This window comes from Haliotis rufescens, unplaced genomic scaffold, assembly GCF_023055435.1.
Source record: "Haliotis rufescens isolate VD_foot unplaced genomic scaffold, xgHalRufe1.0.p SCAF_4, whole genome shotgun sequence".
Classification (NCBI taxonomy): Eukaryota; Metazoa; Mollusca; class Gastropoda; order Lepetellida; family Haliotidae; genus Haliotis; species Haliotis rufescens.
Window position 1 is genome coordinate 39,228,784 of NW_025964112.1, and position 25,589 is coordinate 39,254,372.

The 25,589-nt window shown below is 41.0% G+C and overlaps 1 protein-coding gene across 3 annotated transcripts in view; it reads right to left on the reverse strand.

The window, feature by feature from the left end:
• Window positions 1-1,756: 1,756 nt before the first annotated feature.
• The window catches only part of LOC124134660 (calcium-binding mitochondrial carrier protein Aralar2-like), a 47,880-nt gene continuing 24,047 nt past the window's right edge, over window positions 1,757-25,589 (reverse strand). For all 3 annotated transcript variants that reach the window (XM_046499602.2, XM_048382257.1, XM_048382256.1), the window contains 10 exons: window positions 23,596-23,689; window positions 22,225-22,309; window positions 20,429-20,525; window positions 19,156-19,364; window positions 17,654-17,734; window positions 16,953-17,093; window positions 15,567-15,705; window positions 13,132-13,290; window positions 12,295-12,385; window positions 1,757-11,853 (listed from right to left, as the gene is read on the reverse strand). In XM_046499602.2, coding sequence (XP_046355558.1) covers window positions 11,691-11,853; window positions 12,295-12,385; window positions 13,132-13,290; window positions 15,567-15,705; window positions 16,953-17,093; window positions 17,654-17,734; window positions 19,156-19,364; window positions 20,429-20,525; window positions 22,225-22,309; window positions 23,596-23,689 — 1,259 coding nt within the window. In that variant the 3' untranslated portion in view covers window positions 1,757-11,690. The remainder of the gene's footprint in view (window positions 11,854-12,294; window positions 12,386-13,131; window positions 13,291-15,566; window positions 15,706-16,952; window positions 17,094-17,653; window positions 17,735-19,155; window positions 19,365-20,428; window positions 20,526-22,224; window positions 22,310-23,595; window positions 23,690-25,589) is intronic.

Genomic DNA, 25,589 nt, shown 5'->3' on the forward strand with positions numbered 1-25,589 from the left:
ACAGGGACATCTACTAAGTGTTCGAAATTCTACCTTTAAACATTTGTGAAACTGGCTCGGGCTAGTGGGCTTGTGATAATTTCTATCCCTGCCTTGCCCCCCCGACATGACAGTCAAAAGTGAATTCAGATTGACATTGAGTTCTGCACCATGGCATCTTAGGAAGTTGCTATTTCTCCGCTTACTGCCTGAGTGAACTGTGTTTAAGTTCTGAATAACCTTCAGTAATATCGTGTCATCGTGAGCGAAAGGGATGCAGGTATCAGAAGCTCGGGTGTGATGCTACCAAATCTTAAAACATAAGGAGGGTGAACAAGGATTCGAACCCATGATCATTGGTTTCTGTTACGCCTATGGGACAAAACTGCACAGCGTTTTGCAGTGTCTTGGCCACTGGTACCCCCAAGCCCGACGATCGCGGCAAATCGCGCCCTAGTCTGTGAACGCCTGCAACGTCCTGCCGGTGGTTGACGAGTTTATTGGAGTGAGTATGATTTTATGCCGCTTTTAGCAATATGCCAGCAACATCACGGCGGGGGACACCAGCAATGGGCTTTACACATTGTACCCATATCGGGAATCGAACCCGGGTCTTCGGCGTGACGAGCGAACACTTGAACCACTAGGCTACCCGACCGCCCCGAGGTTATTGGAAGAAGGCCTTACATGCTGCTGCGATTTCGATGCCCAAGGCCAGGCTCCTTAAAGCCATAAAAATACAAAGAAACCTATAGAGATACATGCATACATCCCCAGGTACCTACATACATGACACTACTTTTAGGGAAAGACCTATCTCCTGCAAAATATGACTTCATAAAAGGAATTCTATGTGCGCTTACGGCTGTGAGCCGTGAATCAACTATACATATGATATGACTGGTGACCCATCAGCCTCTGTGTTGATGGGATAGAGCGTCTGCTGGAGAGCTGAAGGTCGGGTCCTTCCATTCCCTGACCGCCTCATACAAATACCTTAAAAAATGGTATTTGTTGCCTGCCTGGCGCTCGGCATTGAGGTGATAGGAATGCTCGGTTCGGTAAACTGTGTCTTAGCTGGGTGTCCATGTTAAACTTCAGCGTCCGCCTGGAGAGCGGAAAGTCCGGGGTTCGATCCTTGTTTTACACTATGTGAGCATACAGTTTGTTTGTTGTTTTACGCCGCACTCAACAATATTCCAGCTATATGAAGGAGGTCCGTAAATAATCGAATCTGGAACAGACAACCCAGTGATTAATATCATGTGCATCGATCCGCGCAATTGAGATACGATGACATGTATCAACCAAGTCAGCGAGCCTGACCACCCGATCCCGTTAGTCGCCTCTTACCACAAGCATAGTCGCCTTTTACGGCAAGCATGGGTTGCTGAAGACCTTCAGCATGGTATTTCAGTGGACTAGCTCCGTGAAACCGGATAAGTGCTGGGTAGTACAAGCAGCCAAACACACATGTGCATGCAGGTCCTATGAAGAAAGCATTGGGCCCAGAGGCAAAACTTCACCTGACTTGTGACCACAGATTGAAGTTCATTTTTACAGCACTTTGCCACCACTTTTAGCAATCTTCCAGCTAAACCATACCATATACACTAATGTGGGTAATCAAACTGTGCCTTCAGCTGACCATCTAATGATTTAACCACTAAAAATCTGTAATTTCCGAAATGTTTAATTCCATGGGAATCTTGTTCAGCATCTAATGCAAAAGCTGCCCACATGGTACACGCCAGAAAAATAAAAATTATTGAACATATTTGATGTTGTATTTGGTTGTTTATTAAAACAATTTCTATATACAATCTACATATCCAGTGGAAAGAAGTGGCCATAACCACAACCTCCTCTTCAACATGAAGTTACGTAAAGGCAATTCTTTCTTACAAATCACTTTCAATGATTACTTACATGTACATGTTTTCATATCAAGCAATAAAAATTTAATCGATTTAAAATATGTATGTATGTCACTCAATTTCAATTAAGTTATCAAATCAAGTACACATGATTAAAATGGGTAAAATCAGGGTATGAAACTCCCAAAAATTTCAGCCAGACCACAGGACTGGCTAGCTGAAATACTTGCCAGCCCTGACCAAAACCTGCCTGCCCACTATAAACATATGTTTCTCAGGATTATTTAATTAAAAACATGAAAACGGATTGCTTGTAGCATAAGCGCATCGCTAAATGTTAGGTTGTCTAAAAGCTAACTGGGTTTCTTTTTGGTTACATTTTATCATTCATCTTTACTTGTGAATTAATGCTTATCATTGGGAAATATTTAGAATATTTTCACCTATGAAATATAACCCGACCGTCGGGCAGGGGGATTTGAAAATCTGACAGCCCGAGTTGAAATCAACCCGTCTCGGACGGTCGGGCAGGCAGGTATTTCGAACGCTGGTAAAATATAAAATTGTCTTAAGTCTCTTTGTAGTGTTGGTATCCTGTTGCAAAATACTCAACATAGATATGGTGGAAATAGTTTAATGTTAGCAAGGGGGTGAGAATGAGTAACAAGAAGAGAAGAGATTTAAGAGTTGTCCCCCTTGGCAGTCATAAGAATGGAACAGAGTAAGCAAATGTAATGCCCCCCAAAGGTGTCAGTTTTAAAGGTTGGAGGAATGACCATGTATTAAGGAAAGGGGCACAATGAGCAAATTTGTAATTTGTTAACACTTTTTAAGGTAACATTCCCAACCCTCCCCTCCTCTCCCAAACCATAATAAATGGTCAGTCCTGGGCCTCACTGCAACCCAAACTGTGTGATGCAGTAATGTGTTGACTAGACTAACATCTAGTCTCTTACATGAACATATCTTACAGGAGGAAACAGTTGTTAAAGTATCTTAATAAAAATATAATAAAAAGGAGCCTAGAGACTCTTCATTTTCAGATACTGCAGTAATATAGACTTGCCATATATTATAGACTTGCATGGGCTGTGTAGGACATATTTGTATCACGGTCTGTCTGACAGATTATGTGTTGACAACAGACCTGTATTTAATGTTTCAACGGTATGACATCCATCAAAAAGAAAGAATCTCAAAGAAATACACTGGAAAACATAGACAAGAGTTAACATTTCATGCGCCAAAGTGTAAATTATATTTCAAATCATGTTCACAAAGTAAATGTCAGTTCAGCATAGTTGAGTCTGAGACAAACACACATGGTCTTGTGGCGTTCCGTATGTTGAAAACCAAGTTGAAATTAAAAATCAATTTCACAGCCATTTCACCGGACATACCAGGCACTTGATATATTACAATATAAAGAGTCGTGTGTTCACTCAAGAAGTGTGAGATCAAGTATGGAAGAAAGTCGCTAAGATCACCAGGTTTAAGTAGGAAAGCATCACCACCTAATCTACATTAAATAGGGACCTTAAAAATTCGGTTTTTGTAAAACTAGCTCATGTAAACTTTATTCCACTGGTCCTTAAGAGTTTGGAGCTAGTCCTGCTTGAATGAGACAAAAAGGTTTACTTTGACTACATATTCTGTTTTGGTCAGTTCCAATTTGTTGCAAACTTGAAGCTTTGTGAACTGGTTCAGAATTAAAGCCCCTAAATGCTGGTACCAGACAATGAGGACCACCAACATTGGAATTCACTTGTAGATGGCACAATTTAGTTGTCATGGGCCAGCAGGCTAGCATGAATTTTGAAGGCTGTTATGCTCAATGTTCTGGTGCTCGTTTGCAGTCTAGGCTTCGGAGTGTCATATGTGGAACTGGCAACAGTGTCTCAGGGTTAGTAGGGTAGTCATGAACTTCTAGACTGAGCAATACAATTGAAGCTGCAATACAATTGAAGCTGCAATACAAGCAGGGAGAGTTTGAGGGACTCAAATTCAAATTACGACTGTCAATTTATGCAAACAGATACAGTGAGAAAGGATGGTTTAACACTGCTTTGAACAGTATTTCTGTTACATCACAGCCGAGGGACACAAAGTGATGCAGGTTTTAACATTTACCATTTTGGTTAAACTCATGAGCACAGTATTGTGCTGGCAAACCTTGAAATATAATCAGGTGAAACCAGGATTCGAACCCATGATCATAGGATACTAGCATGCATAAGAGACAAAACTCTAAACAGTCAATTAAATGACTGGGCCACCCATGACCCCACATCACATAGATAATAGGTAGGAAGTTTACATCTTCAGAAAGAAAGTTAACTTATTAGTCTTCATAAACTTGAAAAGAAGTCATCGTCGTGTAACGTGTTGATATGTAGATATGTTTCCACCCATGTTAGTAAGCAAATGAAAATTATTTTCAAAACTATAATGAATAGTCAGTGGTTAATCAACACAATATAAACATGACAGATTGCCTACACAAAATTGTATATTTGTAAAAAAACAGACATCTCCTTTTCCATATGTACCCTGTCTACACCTGCAAAACATTTTCACATGTCTGTAGACTAGAATGCTATGTGTAAATACCTTGGTTACAAAACCGGTTGCTAGGAGAGCAGAGCAAATAATCACTGACTGACACATAGGCAAATAAATCACACACAACACACACACATATATATATATACATGTATATACATATATATAGAAAGAGGTGTTCTATGTATACATATATACATAAACAAAGGACACACTACAAAATAAACAACCACCAAATACACTTGGGAAAAAACCAACAGCAATGGACAGGTGAGTATTCTCAAACAATACTTGTCGATGTTCCATGAAAATAACTTACATTCCAAACTCAAACAATACCTTAACAGTCTGACACCTACTTACCATAGTTACACCAATAAATGGAGCCTCCTCCTGTCTACCACTTTTACATCGCTATCAATTCGTGTTTGTTTCAACAAACTTCCATACTTTCAGTGCTTAACGAAATGTAAGTAACTTAAAGAACTCTTATTTCAAGAAAATACTCTTCTTGCAAGTACCAGTTACATGCATTTGGCAGTGCAAGATGAATGTCACCACGGATAGACTGGTTATTTTGATGACTGATCAGAGCCTTCTAACAACTCCCACAGGTGTGGAAATCGAATTTAAACTGAGAATCGTACTTTACTCTGCAATATAAGTGTTAATCTACACATGCGCTCCAATTACTTTATCAGATATACTGGCAAGGAGTCTGGACTTCTTGAAAATGCTGTCACCATTTTTAAACGATGTGATTGTGTTCACTACGTTCTTCCATAAGCTGTGAATAAATATGCCCAATGTGCAGCGTAGAAGTGACACATCGAGACTAGTTCAGTAATGGATGTCAAATAAGCAACTGAATGCTAATTCTGCGGAGTCTGATATTAAAACAATGCGTGGAGCAGACGTCTGCAGAGCTGTAGCGTGTTGCATGAGAAATATTTTCATTTGTGCCATGTAATCTGAACTCTCATTGGTCTGGGCACTAGTTGGTGTCCTTCTTGCAGTAACATGGATAAAAATGGTGACTACACTGCCACACTACAATGCCACATATATTCACAGATGGACAAATGTTGTGTATACAATCCTGTAAACTTTGACTGACAATGATAGAGCACTGCTCCAGTGTATGAAACACCATGTGAGTGAGATCTGGTTGATCTACAGAACCTGACACAATCATAAAAAGCTCATCTACCTACCCACCATATGGAACACTTTTAGAGAACAAAGAGCCTATTTTAACTCTGGACTCTGAAACATTTAACTTCAGTGTTACAATCACAGGGATAAGACGAGGAAACTAGAAAAGTGCCGAGATGTACACATCTATACAAGGACTGATTACAGATATCCACTGTATTGCCATCATTCTATGTTCTTAAATATTCCATTTCTCGTCCACACTGATACATGCAATATTGTTTGTGAGTTTGTATCAGATACAAGCCTTGTACATCTCTTCCATCAATCCTTTATTGTATCATCTTTTGTATTATTCCTTGTATCATACTTGTATCATACATGTATCCCACAGCAACCTACTATGACAACAACATGACAATCTCATTAAAAACAGATCTTTAGTTTTCACTGCTGCTAAACAAAGATCTGAGGACATCCCTTTAAAGGATCACGTCAGAACAATGTTTTGGGAACTTTGACCGACCACTGAAATGACTAACAAGAAGCCGACACCAGCCAATTTAGGAAGCAGATTTCTCGAGCTTTACAGCACTTATTTCAACCTGGCGACTTCCATTTCGGACTATGCTTGAAAAATATGTTGACACAGTTCTCGATTAAAATTTTGAAAACTGAACAAATGAGCATTCCGAAATGTCCAATATATGGTTGAGATTGTATGGCAGTGGTTCCCACTTACTGTGCAATGCCTCCTCCGTTCAAATGTTAATCGCACGGTAGCGAGAGATAGACGATAATTTTGACGGAATCAGTCGTATGGGGCGTAACTGTCGTTCGGAATACACTGAGGTTGCATGATTAGAAAACACATTCTGACTGTCACTTTCATGATCTGTTAATCGACGCTTTGATTTGTCAGATGAAAGGTAGCGAGAACTAAGATCTTATTTTAATGAGATTGGCGAGAACTAAGATCTGATTTCAATGAGATTGACAACATGAAAGTCCATTGGTATGTACCGTTATGCTAAATCCTTAGATATTTCAGATTTTAACCTGATCAACAACAACCAGCCACACCAAACTGGGAATAAAGGCATAACTTATGTACATCATTATTAACAGACATGGTTGAAAATATATACTGACAGGAGTCACTCCAAAAACTATCCTCCGGAATCTTGCGATACAATTACGCTTTTCAGATATACAATAACAATCGAACAATTGACAGTTCTCTGTTAACCCATGAATACTCTATGAAAAACAACCACACAACCACGAATATACATGAAGCAACAATTCTTTGTGCATAGGTAATATTTTCCGCTTTCATCAACTTTGATTCACCTCCCTACTGCTGTCCCACCAGGCTGGTAGCGGTGTCATGATTCATCTTATTATCATTTCAATTCCATATTTCGACCAGACCAATTATTAATGTTGTACACATATACAATTATCCCTTAATTTAGCAAAGGTTGTGATTAGAAATTGTGACACGGCACTGTAGCTCACCTGGACATGTAGTCAACAGTCTAAAAAGCCACAAAGAAAATTGCCGTCAGTATTGATATCCAAATATGTTCTGCATCATTACTGAGAACTAAAAACTGACACTTAAATGCAATGATTTGAACAAAATGTCCTCGTAAGGAGAAACAAGATGAGTTCAGCTTGTACAGTCTGCCAATTTCAGAGAAGAGGTATTTAGAGTCAAATAAGTCTTTGGGAGAATTTAAGAGCATGGTCAAGTGAGGATGATTTTACGCCACTTTTAGCAACATTCCAGCAATATCACGGTGGGGGGACACCAGAAATGGGCTTCACACATTGTACCCATGTGGGGAATCAAACCCGGGTCTTCAGCTTAACGAGTGAATGCTTTAACCACTACCCAACCACCCCAAAAGAACAAGGTCAAAATAAAAATACTACCATAAAGGGGAACATGTTTGTTGAGTGCCACTACTAATCACACATGTTGCAAATTTCATCCATTTTCAACAAAAATAACTGAGTAACAGCAATAATTAGCTTTTCCAATATGGCTGCTGAGGTTGCCCTGTTGAGGCGGCCATATAGAAAAATCAGATATGAGCATGGTCAAATTAAGCAGGAGAATGGACGACGGACAAACAGGCCACAACATATCCATATCAATGAATAAACACAATCAAAAAGTGTGGTCAGGCTTTAGTCCACAATAAAATGTATGTTTATAGAGAATATTGTGATTTTGAATATGTGTCAGATAATCACTGATATGATTTTCTTATGGTAATACCATATCAAAGACACTCGTTATTCAAAATGAAATGTGCTCTTGTACATGTGGCACAGTTTACACCAACATTAACTTTTTGAGTCAATTTTCCTTGTGACACATTAAAATATGCTTCAACTCTGTCAATTAACAAACAGATAATTTTCCATATATACTACTCAAAAGAAGTTCTTTCATGTTTGTATAATTAATCTGTCAGGGCATTGTATATTAACCGTGGTAATATGAAAGAATTAGATGTCCTTAACTTCTTTTGGGTAGTATAGTAAGTACGTGGGCAACAATGCTGCTTTCTGAATCATGACTCGGCTACTTCACCAGTGATGTAAACAAAAGCATCAATGAGCTGAACCATCGTATAAACATCTTCATAACAAAATAAATATATAATTCAATATTACAGCTGCAACTGAATATACTGGTATAAGGAGCACAATCAGGATAATCTACAACAGACCTCTTAACCAATGGTTTGGTTCATTTGTAAATATTATGCACACAAATATTACGTTCTGATTTAAGGATTTTTGTAACTGGTAGAATACAGTGTGCAGAACTTGAGCAGTTGATTTATTTAATTATTGCCATCTGGTGTACCAGTTTGTGTACCAGCAGGGGAGATAACTCCTCACTTTCCATCTATGACTTTCAACATTTACACTGGAAGGATGTGTGATAAATTAATCCTGGGATGCAATGTTAACACATCTGTTGGTAGAACAAGCTCATAACAGCAACACACATCGCAAAGGGCCCTGAGGAATTATGGGTAACATAAGTTGTCATAGCAACAGTAACATCATTCCCGGGGACTGATTTGACTGTGTGACAAGCTTAAAACAGCAACACTGATTTCATATGCTTCAAGGCAAGACACGCTCACTGATACATAAATCACATTACTAAGCATAATCTTCGTCTGTCAACAACTTCTAAAGCATCTGAGAAACTAGGGCTGGGACGGGTAACTCGGGTACTGAGTAGGACGTGGGTACCCACACGACTACCTGGAATCGTGGTTAGTCACGCGACAGATATTGTTTAATGATAAAAATTATCTAGAACCCCAAGTCACTAATGTGTGTATTTCTTTGACTATGCACCCATTTCTGAATACAGATAAAACTTCAGTCAACTTAAGTGTATCGTTTTATAAGTGTACATCTAACTACATTTTTCAAGGGCTACAGTCAAACTATTCTCAATCAAACATTTTGTACCCATCTCTTGAAACCTACAGCAGATAGCAGGGTAGGGTTGGGTGATAGGGGGTTGGGTACCCATGATAAATTTGGACTCATCCCCGCCCTAAGAGAAACCGAATCAGAAAATCAGATACTTGGACTCATGTATATAAAACAGCTCCTTATCTCTGGCCTTTTGTAGTCGGTCTAGATGATCATGGATACCATGATGATAGATAATAGTATTACTGATAGATATTATCATAATACTGTGGAAAACACTGTGTTTGTACTAGGATCTGGGAATAAATACTATCGGTGTCGACATAATCATCAGAGTGGAAGAACATGTCCATCCCCAACCTTAAAAGTTTGTTATAAAGCTGTCAATAAACCATGAAGTGCTCAAGCGCTGCAGGTACAATTCAATATCCATCAATCAGGTAAATAATGTCAAGTTCTGAGCAAGCTGACAAGTTTCAAATATTTCAGCACTTTGAAACGAGACTGGAACTTTAAGACATCAGCTGGTACTGGTGGCTTTCTGCCACCAGGCTAACTCACTGTTACCAATACCTGCGACACTACCAATACCACCCTTCCCCCCTGAAAGCACATTAAGTGAGTGAGTGAGTGAGTGAGTGAGTGAGTGAGTATGGTTTTACACCAGAAATGGGCTTCACACATTGTACCAATGAAACTAGGACCCTTCAGCATGACAAGTGAAAGCTTAAAGCACTCTGCTACCCCACCACCCCTCATCCCACGACTAGTAGCTACTTGTATTATGACAATCACTTTTACTGGGACTGCCATGCTATAACTATTATGCCAAATGTCACAAGAATTAAATACACTCCTGAAAAAAGGTACAAAACAGAGTTCATGACACTACCATTTCAAAAAGCAGCTTAAGAACGAGATTGATATTTTTACACCAGTTTGAACAATATTTCAATTATCACAGCTTAACTTGAGGCAAATCTAAGTCACACAGGTACCTCAGCATAGGAAACCAAAGGAATGGGAATTTAGAGAGAAAAAAACATAATTTGTGTGAACCTAGGTCTCCAACCCACAACCAGGGATCCTGGTACGGCTAGGGGATGCATTCTGGGCCACCTTGAGAAGGCACACTGACGCACACTGCTCAACCAAATTTGATGCAAATCTGATACAAGTTTCATTAATTTCTTACAAAAATTAAAAACGAGTACTTTATCGTACCCTAATCTATTGTATTACGAGGGCCTGCTCTTCAGTTAATACTGCGAGGACAGTTAACTATGGAAAACAACTGGATTACCCTGTTGAAACAAAGCCAGTTCTGACCACACAGATATAAATATTCATTCTGTGCAACAAAAATCTTTAGCAATACGTTTGTCCAAAAGGATCTCATTGAACATTGGTAACATGGGAAAATGAATGAGTTTGAACACATTCCTAACAACCTGTTGTGCAGTAATGTTGACAATATCTAGGAATCATCATTACTGAGTCTATGTCAGGGTACACACATTTACACATATCTAGGGATAGACACCATGAGTTAATCCATTCTAGATTGATGAGCATGTCACGTAACTACATTTTTGGAGAAAACTGCTCGTGTCACAGTTTTATACCAGTCTCGACCTAGCAGCCATGCTCAACACTCAACATTCATCGTCTGTACCATACATACTTTACATAGTGCTGAACTTAGCACCTAATTTGGGCCAGTTGATGCAGTTACACAAGATTTAGGGAAGACAAGATATTTGACAATGTCTCCTTGCTGTTTGTAGCTGGTGTAGGAACAGTTTCTGTTGGTGAGCTCTGTGGCGCTCTCTGGAGAAGCTTGCACTGTTAAGAGCTTCTACTGGCTGGCACTGTTAGGAGCTCTTGTTGCTTGAGCTGGTGTGGCAACTAGCTGGCACTGTCAAGAGCTCGTGTTGCAACTGCTGGCCCTGTTAAGAGTTTGTGTTGTAACTAGCTAGCACTGTTAAAAGCTTGTGTTGCATGAGCTGGTGTGGCAACTAGCTGGCACTATCAAGAGCATGTGTTGCAAGTGCTGGCCCTGTTAAGAGTTTGTGTTACAACAAGCTAGCACTGTTAGGAGCTTCTGCTTCAACTACCTGGCACTGTTAGAAGCTTCTGTTTCAAATACCTGGCACAGTTTGGAGTTGCAATTAACTGGCAATGTGAGGAGCTGATTTTTATGCTTGCTGCCAATGTGAGATATCTGGCACTGTCAGGAGCTGGTGTTTGCGCACTGATAAAAACGTGATGCTGAAAAATGCAAAAGTTGGCTGTTGGTGCTGTCTGGAGCTGGTGCACAGACCTGGTCACCGTCCTTCTACACTGTGTCCCTGCAGGATTTCCCCAGTACCATGTACTCAATCCAGTGAGAGACCCTCTGCTAGCATATTCAAGGTAGAAAGGCAAGACTATTATCACAGATTCAGTACGGTATAGATAGACTTCACTGTTTGTACCTCTTGGGTGCTGTTGGCGCGTTTAGATGACTTGTGACATGAGATGGGGATCTAACTCATTGGACGTTTGAGGCCATCACACACAACTACCTGTTGTCACTCAACTGCAAACTGGCAACCAGGGCACATACATAAGATCCTATCGTAACAAACCGTCACCACTTCATTCTGCAGCTGTGGTGCGGAATTTGGGCAAACATAGTCCAAATTGTGACTCGATACCCTGGAAAGTAGCGTGCGCCAGTCGGTATCCTCCTATGTGATCCGGATTACGAGACATTAATTCCTCTAAGTGGACTGACTTGGCTTCTGAGCCCTCTGGACGCCTGAAACAAAGACACATTAGCATTAGCTGCTGTTTGTTTGTTGTTTAATGCCACACTCAGCAATATTCCAGCTGTATGACGGCAGTCTGAAAATTACAAAATCTGGATCAGACTATCCAGTGATTGACATCATGAGCATCGATCTATGCTTTGTTTGTTTGTTCGTTGTTTAACGCCATACTCAGCTATATTCCAGCTCTATGACGGCAGTCTGTAAATAATCAAGTCTTGACCAGACAATCCAGTGATTGACATCATGAGCATCAATCCACGCAATTGGGATCGATGACATGCATCAAACCAAGTCAGCGAGTCTGACAACCTGATCCCGTTAGTCGCCTCTTACGACAAGCATGTGCTGCTGGTGACAAATTCTGTCTTCACTGGTACTACAGCTTCTAAATACCACTTAAAGACAGAACCTAAGAGATAACGGATTACCTTCCACCAAAGTCGATATAGAATACACGTTGCAGCAGTTCATATGTCAGCAGTGTCACACCAAACTGAGGCGAGGACCGGAACACTCGGGCTGAAACACAAGTCGGCACATTGAGAAGATCGGCAGTAATGAGACATATATTTGGTTTTGTGCTCACTGTTGGTGCGTCTTACAATGGGCCACCATGGGAAGATTTCCACAACAACCAACAAGTATATGACTGTTCACCGCTTAACTAACACTGTTAGAATTTGGAGTAGTTTTCTAATTTTGATATGGCAACATCTGCTTTTCATATCTGTTTGAAGGCGTGATATTCTGAACAATAATGGGCATATACCAGTAGATGAATAAGAGAATGGAATGTTTTACAGTGAGAAAGCTGCCAAATTGATCCAAGACTAAACAGCCTTTTAAATTTTGTAGCCATATATACATAAGAATCTCAAATGGTTGAATTAATAACATAACCAGAAATAGTAATTACACAAAATTAATAGATAATCATTTTCTGAATGACAAAATGTTTTTATTGTTAATATGATGTCATTTTGATGTTTTAGTTAAATGTTTTCATTATATTCAGTTTTACTCTGCATTATCTAAATTATCAAATAGTTCTATCAATGCCATAATATTTACATACTTTTTATTAATATTTAATTATCCCCTACCATGCAATTGGGATCGATGACATGCATTAACCAAGTCAGCAAGCCTAACCACCCGATCCAGTTAGTCTTTCACAAGCATAGTCGCCTGTTACGGCAAGCATGGGTTGCTGAAGACTTATTCTACCCCGGATCTTCACGGGTATAATGAATTAACACCCCTACCTGGTGCCCCCTTCCAGAAAGCCCCCCAGCCCTCCTCCAGGTAGATCTTGCGGGCGCAGTCTATGACACCATTGTATGTTGTCTGGCCCGATCGTGCTGCCACCTGAAGGCGTGTCTTGATCACATCAGCAGGTGTCGGTAAAAATGCAGCAGGCATACCTTTGGAAAGACAGCACAGTAAGCCATAAGCATTATACAAAGCTTGACCATTAGGTCTCAGAAATATCACAGCATTATAACAGTCTGTCTCGCCATCAGAAATACATTCCTGTTATCAGTCGATAAATTGAACGAAGCACATACATATAATTGATTATCTTTGTCTGTTTGCACTCAGCATTATTACAGGCATTAGAGATGGTCTGTAAATAATCAAATCTGGATCAGAAACTTCTTCCCGAGGCAAGGGAGTTAACTGATTGTTAAAGTCCATTTTCCAACCTTGCGGAATTAGGCTTATGCTTTGTCCCATCAAAATCAAGTATGAATGTATCAGCAAGATCAGGGGTTGTCTGCCATGCAAAATAATCTTAAGAACCTAAAATGAATTCTCTGGCCAAAAGTGTGGTCCAAGTCTATGTCCTGTCATGAAAATATATAAAGTGTATAGGGAACATGTAGAAAGTAAGTTACATCATACAGTAGCTTAGTGTGATCAGATACTCAGTTCACATCAGACATATCAGACAGGCATCAACCATACAGCACACCTGCACTCAAGGTGTGACAACACACCTGTACTCAAGGTGAGACAACAGGCATCAACCATACAGCACACCTGTACTCAAGGTGTGACAACAGCCTCCAACCATACAGCACACCTGTACTCAAGGTGTGACAACAGCCATCAACCATACAGCACACCTGTACTCAAGGTGTGACAACACACCTGTACTCAAGGTGTGACAACAGCCAACAGCCATCAACCATACAGCACACCTGCACTCCAGGTGAGACAACAGGCATCAACCATACAGCACACCTGCACTCAAGGTGAGACAGCACACCTGTACTCAAGGTGAGACAGCACACCTGTACTCAAGGTGAGACAGCACACCTGTACTCAAGGTGAGACAACAGGCATCAACCATACAGCACACCTGTACTCAAGGTGAGACAGCACACCTGTACTCAAGGTGAGACAGCACACCTGTACTCAAGGTGTGACAACAGCCATCAACCATACAGCACACCTGTACTCAAGGTGAGACAGCACACCTGTACTCAAGGTGAGACAGCACACCTGTACTCAAGGTGAGACAACAGGCATCAACCATACAGCACACCTGTACTCGGGGTGAGACAGCACACCTGTACTCAAGGTGAGACAGCACATCTGTACTCAAGGTGTGACAACAGCCATCAACCATACAGCACACCTGTACTCAAGGTGTGACAGCACACCTGTACTCAAGGTGTGACAACAGCCAACAGCCATCAACCATACAGCACACCTGCACTCAAGGTGAGACAACAGGCATCAACCATACAGCACACCTGCACTCAAGGTGAGACAGCACACCTGTACCCAAGGTGAGACAACAGGCATCAACCATACAGCACACCTGCACTCAAGATGAGACAACAGGCATCAACCATACAACACACCTGTACTCAAGGTGAGACAACAGGCATCAACCATACAGCACACCTGTACTCAAGGTGAGACAACAGGCATCAACCATACAACACACCTGTACTCAAGGTGAGACAACAGGCATCAACCATACAACACACCTGTACTCAAGGTGAGACAACAGCCATCAACCATACAGCACACCTGTACTCAAGGTGAGACAACAGGTATCAACCATACAACACACCTGCACTCAAGGTGAGACAACAGGCATCAACCATACAGCACACCTGCACTCAAGGTGTGACAACAGGCGTCAACCATACAGCACACCTGTATCAAGGTGTGACAACAAGCATCAACCATACAACACACCAGTACTCAAGGTGAGACAGCACACCTGTACTCAAGGTGAGACAACAGGCATCAACCATACAGCACACCTGCACTCAAGGTGTGACAACAGGCGTCAACCATACAGCACACCTGTACTCAAGGTGTGACAACAGGCGTCAACCATACAGCACACCTGTACTCAAGGTGTGACAACAGGCATCAACCATACAGCACACCTGCACTCAAGGTGAGACAACAGGCATCAACCATACAGCACACCTGCACTCAAGGTGAGACAGCACACCTGTACTCAAGGTGAGACAACAGCCTTCAACCATACATCGCACCTGTACTCAAGGTGTGACAACAGGTATCAACCATACAGCACACCTGTACTCAAGGTGTGACAACAGGCATCAACCATACATCACACCTGTACTCAAGGTGAGACAACAGGCATCAACCACACACTACACCTGTACTCAAGGTGTCATCTGCAACATCAGTAAGAATATTGACCTACCAGCAATGGTGGCTGACAACAGTAGTGTGCCAGGGGTGTTGTAGCCATTCTCGTCTGCGAAGTATTTCTTGACATGAGCGTATGCGGGGAAGTAGATGGCTGAGAAGGGAATGTCACGGAGGAAGCAGGCCTTGGCTCCCTGGAAACAGGAGTGACTAGATTGTAGACCTAGATCTCAGTTATATCCTGGCATATTTGGTCAGAACAGTGAGTTGTGCTTAAAGCTGCTTTAAACAGTCTGGAGAGATGCAGGTCTCAGGCAATTACCACCTTCGTGGGAAGGCAGGTACGTTGCTTCCAATGAGAAACACAATCAGGGGGCCCCTGGGACACAACTCTGCACAGCTTAAAGACTGGGCTGCTCATGGTCCCCTCATGTCTGAAGTGACACAGGTTGCAGATGGCGACATTAGTGAAACCTGCATACATAGTAGGTGTGTTGCTGACAACATAGTCAGGTCAAAGCAGAGGTCATGCCACTCAGGAAAGCCTTTAGTCAGAGGGTATTAGTGAGTGAGTGAGTATGGTTTTAGGCTGCTTTTAGCAATATTCCAGCAATATCAAGGAGGGGGACACCAGAAATGGGCTTCGCACATTGTACCCATGTCGGTAAAACCCGGGTCTTCGGGGGTCGGGTATTAAAAGGGGGGGCGCGCGCCACAACTGCTGCCCTTGTAATCATGAAGTTGATTATTGATCATGCTAAAAATCATGATTTGTTTGTTGTTTAACACCGCACTCAGCAATATTCCAGCTATATGACGGCGGTCTGTAAACAAAGGGGTGTGGACCAGACTATCCAGTGATTGACATCATGACATGCATCAACCATAAAGTTGATTACGATTGTTACATGATCAATGATCAATTTCATGATAACGATTGTAACATGATCAACTTCATGATTTCGAATGTAACATGATCAATGATCAACTTCATGATTACGATTGTAACATCAACTTCATGATTACTGTATATCGCTGTGTATAAAGCGACCCCATGTATAAGACGACCCCCCAGTACATGCCTTTAAAATCAACCCAAAAACAGATGCATATCAGGCTTCTTAAAGGTACTCAGAGATCACTTTCCCCTGGTAGAACAGCTAAGGGCAGAAGACCCAGGCAAATACCCCTCAAGAAACATGTATCTTGAAGAATCTCATCACATATTAAGGGTTTATCACTTTTGGTTAAGATTCCCCGAATCGATGATATTACACGACAGATTCAGCTTATCAGCCCTAAAACACTCGTGCAGCCTTAAAATTTACAATGTGTAACCAAATTTCAGCACTATAAAATGCCTGCTTCACTGGGATCAGACAAGGTCAGTGGGAGTCAACACTAGGACTCTCCATGGCTGATCTCGGAGAACGACTCTTACCTTGTACAGGCCAAAGAAGCCAAGATCCCTTACGACGCTGATTGCGCCGACCTTCGTCTTCCCAACAATTTCCCCAGCTACTTGGAGACGGATTTTGACAATTTCCAGAGGGTTTGTGAAGACTACCTGCGACCCACCAGCCTGAAAACAGTAAGCAGTATACAGTGACAGTGGTAGTGGCAATATTCCACAATACAGTGAGAGCACACACATTCAGCATCCAGTTTTTATAATTAAGCATAAAACTCAAGGGGCCCTTGTCATAACCCTAATGTTGAACGTTAGAGGTTGAGAGTCCCTAGATTCAAATAATATAGGAACGACCTCATGGATCACAGGATCCACCATAATTTCAAACACTGGTATCATTAATGAGTGAGTGAGTGAGTATGGGTTTCATCGCTTTTAGCAATATTCCAGTAATATCACGGCGGGGGACACCAGAAATGGGCTTCACACATTGTACCCATGTCGGGAATCGAACCAGGTCTTCGGCGTGACGAGCGAACGGTTTAACCACTAGGCTACCCGACCGCCCCGTATCATTAATGAACAATGTCCAAATTACAACATAGCTACAAAGTAGAATTTCTCTTTGTCATGGTTCATACAGATATGGAACACTAAAATTCAAGGCATTGTCAAGGCAAATAATAATAGAAGTAGCCATGGCAACAAAATGTGATATGGGAGCTACTTACACATCCTCCTGCCACCATCTCCGCCCATAGTTCAATGCTGCCATCAGACTTTGTCAACTTGTCTCGCATCAAGTCATTCATCTACAACAAGCAATACAGCATGTTGATAAACATTGTCACCAGTACAGACGAAGCAGCAGTTATCTTCACAATACAGTGGAAAACAAATAGTTCACAGTAAATCTTGCAAGTAAAATTGAGATTATAATAATTGTAACATGTTATCCTTTATATTTAATCATGCAAAGATTTCCAATATTAGCACTGTTGACGAAACATATGCATGCTTCATTCAGCAAACATTTTTTTTAGGTCTTTTCAATGCTGTACCAGCTCCAATATGTTAGTGAGTGAGTTTGGTTTAACGCCGCTTTTAACAGTATTCCAGTGATATCGCGGCGTGTCAGCTTAATGTGGGAGGAAAGCCCGAAGTGATGCAGGTCTCAGACGTTTACCACTTCGGTGAAACCCACGAGCACGGGTATGGTGCTGACAAACCTAGAAACATAATCGGGGCGAACCGGGATTCGAAACCCACAATCAACCCTGCGCAGCGAATCGCGGCGCCTTAAGACGACTGGGCCACCCGTGCCCCCTCCAGTATGTTAAAACATTGGGACAACTGGCCTCTGTTGGATGGCTGTGTGTCATTCCTGCCAAACAACAACAGAAATATACGACATTCATCCCGGTTGAATGGGAGCTTAATTTCACGTGTTTCTTGAACTGAATTATATAAGGGTCATATTTTTCTTCACCTTGCCCATGGATATTGTTTTTGTCCTTTCTCAAATTGTATAAATATAGCGCAAGATTTTACATACAGTGTTGAGTTCCCACCCAGTTCAGTAGAGGACACGACCCGTGAAGATCCGGGGTAGAATAGGTCTTCATCAGCCCATTCTTACCGTAAAAGGCAACTATGCTTGTCGTAAGAGGCGACTAATGGGATCGGGTGGTCAGGCTGGCTGACTTGGTTGATACATGTCATCGTATCCCAACTGCGTAGATCAGTGCTCATGATGTCAGTCGCTGTATTGTCTGGTCCAGATTTATTTATAGACCGCTGTCATATAGCTTGAATATTGCTGAGTGCGGCGTTAAAAACAAACAAACAGTAGAGGACATGCAGGAATAACCCATGGGAAAGGTGTTTGATGCGGCACTCAGCAATATTCACTCTATTCAATGGGGGCCTGCAAATAACTGAGTATGGACCAGGCAAACCAGTGATTGATATTATTAGTAAAGTCCAATACCGTCTGTGTATGACGAAACAAAATTAACCAAGTCATATACCCTGACCAATCCATCAACATGATCAAGCAGCATCTTATGACCAGCATAGGTTGCTGTGGACCTATTCTAACCGTGATTCCCCTCATGGGTTGAGTGGTGTTGATAAGCGGGACAGGATAATTGAATAATTACAATTTTTTAAAAATAGTTTTGACCAGGGACCAATGGTAAGGCAGGTGGCATAAACAATGTTTCCAACTCACTGTAAGTTTGATGGCCTTCTCCGGAGCCACGCCCACAAGTTGAGGTGCGAGACCTCGATAGAGACCCAGCAGACCTTCATGCCGGATGACCTTCTTGGCACAGTCGAAGCTGTTCTTGTACATCAGCTCACCCACAAACGTTCCTGACCTCTGATTCTGCATTCGGGTTTTCACCAGATCGATGGGATAAACAGCAGTGGCTCCCGTAGCTGTGAGCAAGAGAAACACTGTCTGATTGTCTGTTCAACAATGGAGTTGGCAGTCTGTAAATAATGACTATTTGTTTGTTGTTTTACCTGCACGCAGCATTATTTCAGCTTTATGACATCAGCTGAGTTTGCATTATCATCATTGACTTGATAATCCACAGATACGTCAGAAACTATCTTGTTGAGGGATACACTCGGCATAAGTAGTAAGAAGTAAGCCTGATGACATCACTCATGATTGTTATGTGACATATAAATGCTCCACCAACAACTGAAAATTATGCACTGATTTGATGCTAAAATGGCGCAATTTAGAGTATGTCAGAGACAGATTACACAAGGTGCTGCCATACCATTTATCTTACAACTTTTAAGATAAATGGAATATCACAGCCTCCCGTATAGTAATCTCTTAATCACAACCAATTATTGATGAACAGGCCTCAATGTTGCGACTAAAACGGTGGCCAATGCGACCTAAATTTCAATTTGTCTACTCTCTAAAATTCAGAGGTAGCCAAATGACTAACTTCAAAAATATCTTGTGGCGACTAAATTCTATTGCTACACACATATGTAGACACAAATATAAACATGTCTGCTACTGATTGTACTTGCAAATAATTCCTCCTAAAGTCAACAATGAACCGAAATGTATAAATATTAATGTAATTTTCGTATTTTATTATAGTTGATAGTTTATTGGATAAGCAAGAATATGCCTATATAATCTAGTAACATAAATTGCATCATTGTTCGAGTCACAATAAATAAAACTGAAGTACAGCATGTACAGTTTCCACTAATATACAATTCCAAGACTAGTGATATGACTTGTACATATAATAGTTATTTGATAAAGAATAATTTCAAATGTTTTCGGCTACCTACAATATTGGCTTGACTTCTTGATTTTACCACTGGTTACCTGGAAAAAAATAGTTGTAGCCATATGGCTACTTGGTAAAAATTTAAACTTTGAGGCCTGATGATCATATCCCAGCTCTTCCCAACACATCAGTACTCCAGCCTACCCCAAGGCAAGACACCCTAGTCAGCCTCACCTCCAGCGATGGCACCAAGGAAGAACCTATAGGCACTTTCAAGCACTGCTGATGTTACTGTTCTTGTGGCTGTTCCTTGCTCCTGACGAAGTTTTTGCTGAAAATATAACACCATGGCACTATAGCTCACCTGGGTATGTCACCAACAGTTGTGATGTCAACAAAGATGGACACTTGACGAAAGTTGCTGTCAACATTGACATTCAAATATCTCCTTCAAAATTACAGAGAACTGAAAAAGTATTTTGAGAGAATGTAAGAGCAAAATCAAAGTGTAAAAGGTCAAATCAAGGTCAATTTTTTTAACCATAACGAAAATTGGAACATGAATGAGTGAGTGAGTGAGTATGGTGTTACACAGTTTTTAGCAATATTCCAGCAATATCACGGCAGGGGACACCAGAAATGGGCTTCACGCATTGTACCCATATTGGGTATCGAACCTGGGTCATCAGTGTGACGAGCGAACACTTCAACCACTAGGCTACCCGACCGCCCTGGAACACCCATGATGTAATGTGTCGACCAACTACACATATACCAAAATATATTACCTTTTGAGCAAATGGCTGGATAATGGCCATAAATAGGTTTTCGAATATGATTGTCATGGTGGCCATGTTAAAAAATCAGATTCAATGGCAAGATAATAGTAATAAAGAGGTTTTTCAATATTGCACTATGGTCATTATCAGTGAGATGAAACAAGTAACCTTAACTTCATTGATCTATGGTTTCTGAGGAGTGCAAGAAAATGCATTTTGAGAGATTTTTAACCAACACATAAGTACCAAACTTCAATACACTTTGAACAAAAATGGCTTAATAATGGGGCTTAATAATAGGCATAAAGTTTTTTTCAAGATGTTTGTCATGGAGGCCATATTGACAATCTAGATATCTACAGCGGGTATCCGGGTAGGGTCGGGTAATAGGGTGATGTGTACCCGGGTAGTAAATTTGGATTGCCATTGTATCTATATTGACAATTGGATAAAAAATTCTCAGACAGATAAGTGTCATCCTTGGTGGGAAGAGCATGCTTAGTTTTCAAAGGTGCATTGGTTTTGGAGAAGAAGATGTTTACAGACGATACACGAAGCACACCACACGACGCACCTTCGGGTGGAACATCTAAAAACAAACAGAAGTATGTTTTTTTTGGGGGGGGTCTTTAAGCAATCTTGCATTGAATCCATGTGGGGAATCAACTGAGGATCTTTTGCAAACACTTAACTGATGGGACTATCAAGAAAAGACTTTCAATGTTATGATACTGTACCTTCAATGCAGTACTTCGGGATGAGTGGGTGAGTGGGTGAGTGGGTGAGTGGGTGAGTGGGTGAGTGGGTGAGTGGGTGAGTATGGTTTTAAGCCACTTTTAGCAATATTCCAGCCATAGCATGGTAGGCAGGGGCACCAGAAATGGTCTTCACACATTGTACCCATGTTGGGAATCAAACCCGGGGCCTCGGCATGAAGAGCAAATGCTTTAACCACCATCCTACCCGACCGTACCTCTTCGGGATGATCGCAATGCTACGCAAATTGTCCTCATTAAGCATCCAAATGTTCGTCATGAACGAATGTTACTTTTCACCGCAATCAGAATACATTTCAGTTTTATCATGGTTGCACTTGCAACGAACCATGAAAATGACACATACTCAGCTGGGTTACACAATGTAACTTCCCCCCCCCCATCCTCACCAGCTGGCTTTAAGGACAAGCATGCCTCAGAATCCTGTGTGGGTAGTTGCTTATGCTCATGACATGACAGTGGTGTGACTCCCTACCTCAGCTATCTGCATCTGGATGGAGAAGGGACTCTCCACACCCGCCATTGGGTTGAAAATCTCCAGGTCCGACAGCTTCACCTTTCTACAGAACAGATCAACTTGTGTTAATGATGTGATTAATCATATAAATAGGAGCAAAGGGGGATGGATGTGACGCAACAGTCCTATTGAAAATCAGAAAAACCTCGAACAAATTTGAGTGTCATCATTGGTGGGAACAATCATGTGAAGTTTCAGCTTCAATGCTTTACTGGATTCTAAAGAGATGTGTTTGATTTTACGACGCTTTTAGCAATATTCCAGCAATATCACGGCTGGGGACACCAGAAATGGGCTTCACACATATTATCAATGTCGGGAAACGAACTGGGCAAACGCTTTAACCACTAGGCTACCCGACCGCCCCTCTGAGGAGATGATGTTTACAATTACAGTGGAAGGAACTGCATTTTTAGAGAAGTAGAGCATGGTTATATTGCAAGTATAAAATCAAGCTCAAACTTTAAAATATCATGCAAAAGGGAATATATTTGTTGACCATTGCACCATAAGCTACCAAATATCATGAATAAATATCATGGTAAAAGACACCTAGTAAGGGTTTATCAAGGATACGAAACTAGGTGCCCAGGCAGACATACTTGGGAAACAATGTTTTTTATTTTATTTTCAGTCCTTGAATCCTTGAAAGGTTCATATTTTGTTAATCTTGAGCATTTCTAACATTACATTTAATCTAATAATGTCAAACCAAGTGACAAGGACTTAAATAGTGCAGACTTGGTGCTAAATATCGACCTCAAAATACGTGGATAAATACCTGCATTGACACAACATTTCAGTATTACCACAGCTTCGCAGCGTTTTGTTTGTTTGTTTGTTGTTTAACGCCGCACTCAGCAATATTCCAGCTATATGACAGTGGTCTGTAAATAATCGAGTCTGGACCAGACAATCCAGTGAGTGAGTGAGTGAGTGAGTGAGTGAGTGAGTGAGTGAGTGAGTGAGTGAGTGAGTGAGTGAGTGAGTGAGTGAGTGAGTGAGTGAGTGAGTGAGTGAGTGAGTGAGCTAGTGAGCTGAATACTGCATAGAACAGTTATTTCAGTTACAACAGAGTGAGTGAGTGAACTGGGCTTAAATCTGCATGGAATACTTGGAACCGTATTTCAGTTACATCACAAAAATGTCAGCTTATTTAAGGGAGGACACCTGAAAGAGAGGCAGGTCTTACCGCTTAGGTGAAACTCACAAGCAAGGCTATGGTGCTGACAAACCATGGTCAAAGATCAAATCAAGATGAATCTGGGACTCAAACCCTTTACAAGAATAATCCTGATTAACCTACAACGTGGGACAGCAGCGACTTACCCCGTTTGATGATGCAGGCCCACAAGCTGGAACAGAATGTCCAACTCCAGAGGAGTGATCTGTGCAAAGTCTTGTGCTTGGTACATCAACTCCTCTGAAACAAGAGACTTGTATTATTGACATGTTCTCTCCTAGTGCAGCATGCTTAACAGGACAAATATTCAGGTTTCGGGAAAAAGTCTTTCCCAAAAAGGGGACACTAAACAAAACTGATAATTTGAAGATAGTGCCACAGAAATGTAGCTCACCTTACTTAACAATGCTTAACACAAGTGTCTGTCAACATTGATATTCAAATAATTTATGGGCATAAGTACTGAGGAAAAACTGACACCAAAATCTAAAAAAAAGGTAATGTTTTCATAAGGTGAAGCATACATATGCCAAAGTTCAGCTCCCTCTGTCTGTTAATTTCACAGGAAAAAGTCTACGAAGCCACATGTGCATCTTGCCCCGTAAAGATCCAGGTTAGAATAGGTCTTCAGCAACCCATGCTTGCCGTAAGTGGGGACAATGCTCGTTGTTAGATGTGAGTAACTGGATCGGGTGGTCAGGCTTGCTGACTTGGTTGATGCATGTCATCGTATCCCAATTGCGTAGAGTGATGCTCATGATGTCAATCACTGGATTGTCTGGTCCAGACTCGATTGGGAACAGACAGCTGACATATAGCTGGAGTATTGCTGATAGCCGTGTTAAACAACAAACAACCAAACCTATACATCTTAAGAGAATTTAAGAGCATGGTAAAAACATGAAAATTAATACAACAACAACTAAACAAATACCGAATTTCATTTTCATTGTTCAAATTAAGAACAAAAACCAACCACACACACACACCAAATTTCATTTTCTAGTGATTGCCATTGTGAGCAATGGTCTACACTGTAGGGGTACATACCACCAACTACCGTATTTTCTTGAGTATAGTGCGCACCCATGTATAATGCGCACCCCCCTCTAGCGGGTTCAATATTTTGGAAAAAAAGAAATTTGAATATTATGCGCAGAAAAAAATTACACCGTACCCTTTCAGCGAAGTCCGGCAAACGAACGGGTGATGAGAAACTTTGTCAGTACAAATTCGAAATTTGAGATAAAAAATCACCAGACATGTTTATTTACCGTTTAAATAGTATTTATTGTTCTGCTAGGCATTGTTTTATATCCAGGGAATAAGATTACCTTGTGTATTTTCTCGTAAACTCAGCCGGAAACAGCAATCAGCTGTACACACGTTTTCTTGGAATCGACCGGTGATTCGGTCAAGACACACCCTATGATTTAACTTTACAGGATTTTTAATGCAAGGATCGGCAAAAATTGTATCTGAAACTATTTTTTTTATCAGGAATAATATATTCCATTATTTTCTTAATTATATGCAGTCTTTACTAAACATATTTAAAATAATAATAACCCTAAGCGAAGCAGCTGATCGCTATTCCCGGGTATTATTTTTTACATGGACCAAGTCTGACCAGTCACCGTCAAGGCTCACGCGCACGGGATCGCGAGAATTTCATGTTGACATAGAATCGTCAAACAAAAACAAATCTGACTTTTAACGAGTCAAAGTATGTCATTTATGATATATGTATCCATTCTCTCTCAACTAAAGTTTGTTTCAAGGCGTCAATAGCGGTATTCTGACAGTGGTTGCTGTTAATAACGGTGAGTTGTGCGATCTTCCGATCGCTTCACACATGATTTCGCCGAAATTAATAAAAACAATTTTATAAGGAATTTTGAATAAAATTAATGAAATAAGTTACAAACATAAGTCGAGATATACAAAGAACACCTTTTATAGCCAGACAGTGTAATTACATGACTAATTTGCGTACTTCAGTATGGATTTGTTGACATGGTATTTCCGGTGTTACGTGCTCACAGTAATGTCTTTCCATGGGGGAAAAAAACATCCAAACTCATAATTCGTGTATAATGCGCACCCCCTTCTACACAGCTGTGTTTTTTGGAAAAAAAGT